The sequence below is a fragment of the Doryrhamphus excisus genome, chromosome 19 (genome assembly GCF_030265055.1).
Source record: "Doryrhamphus excisus isolate RoL2022-K1 chromosome 19, RoL_Dexc_1.0, whole genome shotgun sequence".
NCBI classification, from domain to species: domain Eukaryota; kingdom Metazoa; phylum Chordata; class Actinopteri; order Syngnathiformes; family Syngnathidae; genus Doryrhamphus; species Doryrhamphus excisus.
In genome coordinates, this window is record NC_080484.1 from 7,710,123 (window position 1) to 7,714,852 (window position 4,730).

Consider the following 4,730-nt stretch of genomic DNA (forward strand, 5'->3'; position numbering starts at 1 on the left):
ACTGCTTATCCCCAGGTCTTCCCAATCTCCTGACTGTGTAGCCTGCCGTTTTAACTAAACTCAAATTTGAAAAAAAGTTGTGGGTGTTTTCAGTGAAGGTTGTGGTCAAAAAAGGCTACAGAAATCATATGTCATATGCAAAGACAGTGGGAAGACAAGCCTATTGGCTTCTATCTATTTTACATTGTTTTCAATGGTTTGGGTATTTTTGAGAGTCTGATTGCTTTTTGCAAGATTGTTATCTTTACTGTTTTTACACTTGCTCTCAAAAGTATTCAGTCCTTATTGTAAATAATTCTATGTATTGCAACATTAAAATAACTGTGGAGTAGCTTGCAAGAAACATCCTTTTTCTATGCTGCTTAATCCTCACAGGTCACAAGTATGCTGGAGCCTATCCCAACTAAAAAATAGCCATCTGTTCAAATGGAATAAATGGAATTGACAACAATTTAGAGTCTACTTGGTCGTTATTATGTAAATGTAACCTTAGAGTCTACAGTGGACTTAACACACATCTTTTCAACTCCGGAAGGAAACCGGAGTACTCAAAGAAAACCAAACACAAGCACATACAGAATACACAAACCTGCATAGGCGAGGGAGGTTTCAGTGCTGCTAACCAATGTGCTACTGTATTGTACAAGTGCAGATCTAAATGAAGACTGTCTGGGCTGTGTGCAGTTGGTAGCGTCCATGATGTGTCAGTTCACGCACCTGAGACAAGGCTTGAATGGCAGCAGAGCCTCCTTCCACCGCTCTTTTGTGTTCTGACTGCAGTCTTGAATTTCCTGTTCGTCTCCATCGCCGCCTCACCGGCTCTTATTGAGTATATCAGTGCACATTATTCAGCCACATGAATTCACTGAAATTCAATGCAATGTGTGTGACTAGGAAAACACACAGCATTCCAAAATGAGGAACAAGCGGGCACTCCTTAATGAGCATGTAGACACAAATAAGTATTAATGTGAAAACACCCCTGTGTGACGCGGTACCATTCCCACAGTTTGCTTGTCTGCTCTGCCAGGATGGTGTATGTTGGATGAATTTCTACGTTTTCACACCACACAGCAAGATAAAAAAACACACACGGCACCAGTCAAAAGTTTCAGCACACTCCCTCACACTCTCTATTGAATAAGAAGGTGTGTCCAAACTTATGTGTGGGACTGTAGTTCACTAATGTAGATGAGTACCGCACCTTAGCAAAGCTACAGTGTCCTCTCCAAGTTGTCAAGTATTACATTCAAATAAGAACAATGTCTAAAGTGAATGAATAAATCCATGAAAGTACAAAAAGTAAATGCAATACAATTTTGTTGGCGTATGTAGAGCGCTTTAACATCATCAAATTACCTTTCTTTATACGTTTCCTCTTGCAAAAGCCGATAATTCCCCTTCTTTGCTTCTTTTAGCTCAGCAGCATGCCACCATTGCTCCAAATGCTCTTTGCAGCCTGCAACACACATGCAGAGTGAATGCAGGCATGAGCATGTAAAAAACACACACACACATTAACACGCCCCTGTAGTTAATACTGACATCACAGACAGAAAAACAAAACAAAGTTCAGTAAACAAGTAGAACTTGTTCATACTTTTTTTATAATCTGAATTGTATTGACATGAAATGCCAGTAATGACAGGGAACTTAAGTATATTGAGTAAACTCTCGGTACAGCCTCAGGTTATTTTGCGCAATTGGGTTTTTTCTATTCAAGCCATTTTGGCTGCATTATATCATTATGTTCTGTGTTGATTGGTTGGGAGATACAGTGGTATGAAAAAAGTTTGGGCACCCCTGGTAATTGTCAAGATTTTCCTTGATAAATCACTGGTTGCTGGGATCAGCCAATGAAGTTTATAGTATTTACAGAAAGTGCATAAATATGGGGACCCCAATAAAAAAATGACATCAATATTTACCAGATCCTCCTTTTGCAGAAATAAATGCCTCCTATAGATTCCAATGAGGGTCTAGAATCTAGACCCTCAGGGTATTTTTGACCATTCTTCTTTCCAAAACATATCCCGATGAGTCAGGTTTGATGGTTTCGTTAAATCACACCACAGCTTTTCACTAATATTTAGGTCTGGGGACTGGGATGATCATTCCATAACGTTGTACTTGTTCCTCTGCATGAATGCCTTAGTAGAATTAGAGCAGTGTTTAGGGTCATTGTCTTGGTGAAAGTATCCAACTTCAATTTTGATACTGATTCTTGAAGACTGTCGGCAAGAATCTGCTGATGCTGACTGGAATCCATGCCACCTTCAACTTGTTTTTTGTGATCATTAATAACCATTACATTAATAATATTAAAATTCTGAAATGCCAATGCAAGTGTAAGAGGAGGATTAAGAATGCCGAAAGTGTAGTACCACATCCTTCCATTGAGTAGCGCTCAAGAGGCAAACAGCATCATTTAGCGTAGAAGAAGCTTCTCCAACACGACTTTGACATCGGGCGACTGACTGGTGCTAGCTTGACCTTCCCTCTCCAGCGTGAGATACACAAAGGTAATGACTACATATTTTAAATAATTTTAACCATATACTTACTTTGTACTTCACAATCTCAAGGAAGTGAAAGTATATATATCCATGTAGTGCGTGCTACACGCATAGGTATGCTTAAGCTAGCTAACATAAAGCTAAGCTAGTTTAGCATTCGCTGTGTTGCACATATTGGGTCCAGAATAGTTTTGAAACAAATATTTCCACTCAGCATGACTATTAAAATGTACTCTTGACCAGTTAGTTAATTAAATAATTTGCCAACTTAGTTGAGACCGGTCGTGCGAGCATAAGGGTGCAGTAATTGTGTTACTTTAGTCACGATCAACTACTGATTCGCCAAGTGATTGAGCCTTTGAAAGAGGCAAAACAAGCACTAATATTGTCTTGTATGTGGTGTTTTGTCCTAACAAATACACCCCATAAGTCAAGAAAGACTTGAAATTTCACACACAGCTCATTGCTCATGTACAAAACACCCACTGTAACTTTAGACATGCACAATGACATGTGTGCAACATTTAAGTAACATTTACACAGCTGAGGCGACATGCTAGCACTATGATTGCAACAATATGGTGTTAGCTGTGTAACATTCTACTGCAGTTATTGCCCCGCTTACCCCAGGTTTTAGAACGAGTTGAAACAAGCAAATGAAATGTGAATGTTGATTTCTGATTTTGTTTCCTTCCACAGATGGCTGGACGCATGTTGGCAAATTGGTGGTCAAAGTTGGGCCCCTACTACACCAAGGCATATCCAGAGATGTGGGTGGGCCTTGGCATCATGACGGTCCTCTACTACAAGGTCTCCTATGGAGGTGAGTTGAGGATTTGGTAGGTCAGTAGACATCAGTCCATTGTGCAATAGTTCATGAGGGTGAAATGACAGCAATTCAAATAAATTATATTTACCTAAAGGCATGTGAGTTAATGGAAATGATACAATGTGATTATTTTCTGTCTTCATTCCAGGCAAGAAGGCTGTGAAGGCCAGTAAGTAAACGTCACTTCTCATTTATGACAGTATTGTTTTGTAATGAATGAGTTTTTTGGTGTCAAATAGTTTGCAGTTACATATATTTTCCTCTAGATGTCACTGTCAAAACCAAGTTGTCCTAAATGAGTGTTTCTCTTTGCAGAGCCGGCTCATTAGGTTTTCAATCCCGCTGACCAAACCCACCTGCTGTAAATCTGACCGCCCATTCCCAATTCATGGACATCTTGTTAATATGGAATTAATAAAATTGTCAGTCAACCAACACACTATTTTCTTTTATTGAATGAAATGTGAAGGAAGCCACATAGATGTTCCAACACAAGCTCCTGCCTGAGGCCAACATGCCAACCACTAGTCCACCGTGTGACCCTGTTGACATACTGTATCCCATATAAAGTATTACAATGTGTGCTTTGTCACGGATACTTCCATTGTTGTAACAGCATAAGCATCATGACAGATGAAGCGCCCAGTACTTCCATTACTATTCTGTTGGTTGCACTTTGACTTTACAGATGTACCTAATCAAGTGGCTGGTGTGTACAGTATGTAGATCTTACCCACAGTAGCAGGATTCTCTGAGATCGTTGATTGTGCCATGCAGGATGAGTCTCTCACTGGTCTGCTGTGTAGACGCTTTACTGACACTGCCGCTTCCTGCCAATGGTATCAATGTTATGTCACAAATACCTTAATAGAACCACCACACTGACAGTGTCTTTTTATCCAGAAGTCATATGCATTATACACAATATCACTGCTTAATTATTACATTTTCATTCACTGATACTTTCCCTACAGTATTGAGTTATAAACAAAAACTAATTCTGCCATTAATATACTTTTTTTTTTAAAAAACATACACACTCAAACATCAATACAGACATTTAATAACAAGGCAAAAAAGGGGCAAAGTTTTGAGGCATGTTTTGATGGGGAAACAGTGCCATCTAGTGGATCATTTTAAATACCGGTAGTCCCAATTAAAATACTAATCTACGCTAAAGAAAATTCCTCCTATAAAGATCACTATTAATGACTGCTCTGTAGTAATTATAAAATTGTATCTGAAAATGAGACAAACAGTGCCATCTGGTGGAGTACTTGAATACCACTGGATTGTGCAGGTGTACCTAATGTAGTGACTGAATATCAAGCACGTGAGATGTTTTTTTTTTTTTGCTACTTAGTAGCCTGTGCTTTGTAGTTCAC

The 4,730-nt window shown here is 39.1% G+C and overlaps 2 protein-coding genes across 5 annotated transcripts in view; one reads left to right on the plus strand and one right to left on the minus strand.

Moving 5' to 3' along the window:
* The window catches only part of LOC131107473 (nesprin-2), an 81,673-nt gene that overhangs the window by 64,225 nt on the left and 12,718 nt on the right, over positions 1-4,730 (minus strand). For all 4 annotated transcript variants that reach the window (XM_058057558.1, XM_058057557.1, XM_058057555.1 and 1 more), the window contains 3 exons: positions 4,079-4,175; positions 1,360-1,459; positions 718-821 (listed from right to left, as the gene is read on the minus strand). The gene's annotated coding sequence lies outside the window, so the exon portion shown is untranslated. The remainder of the gene's footprint in view (positions 1-717; positions 822-1,359; positions 1,460-4,078; positions 4,176-4,730) is intronic.
* atp5mj (ATP synthase membrane subunit j) lies at positions 2,400-3,784 on the plus strand. Its single transcript, XM_058057568.1, has 4 exons — positions 2,400-2,522; positions 3,216-3,339; positions 3,494-3,514; positions 3,661-3,784. Exons 2-4 carry the CDS (start codon positions 3,216-3,218, stop codon positions 3,672-3,674), a joined length of 159 nt encoding a protein of 52 aa, XP_057913551.1. The 5' UTR covers positions 2,400-2,522; the 3' UTR covers positions 3,675-3,784.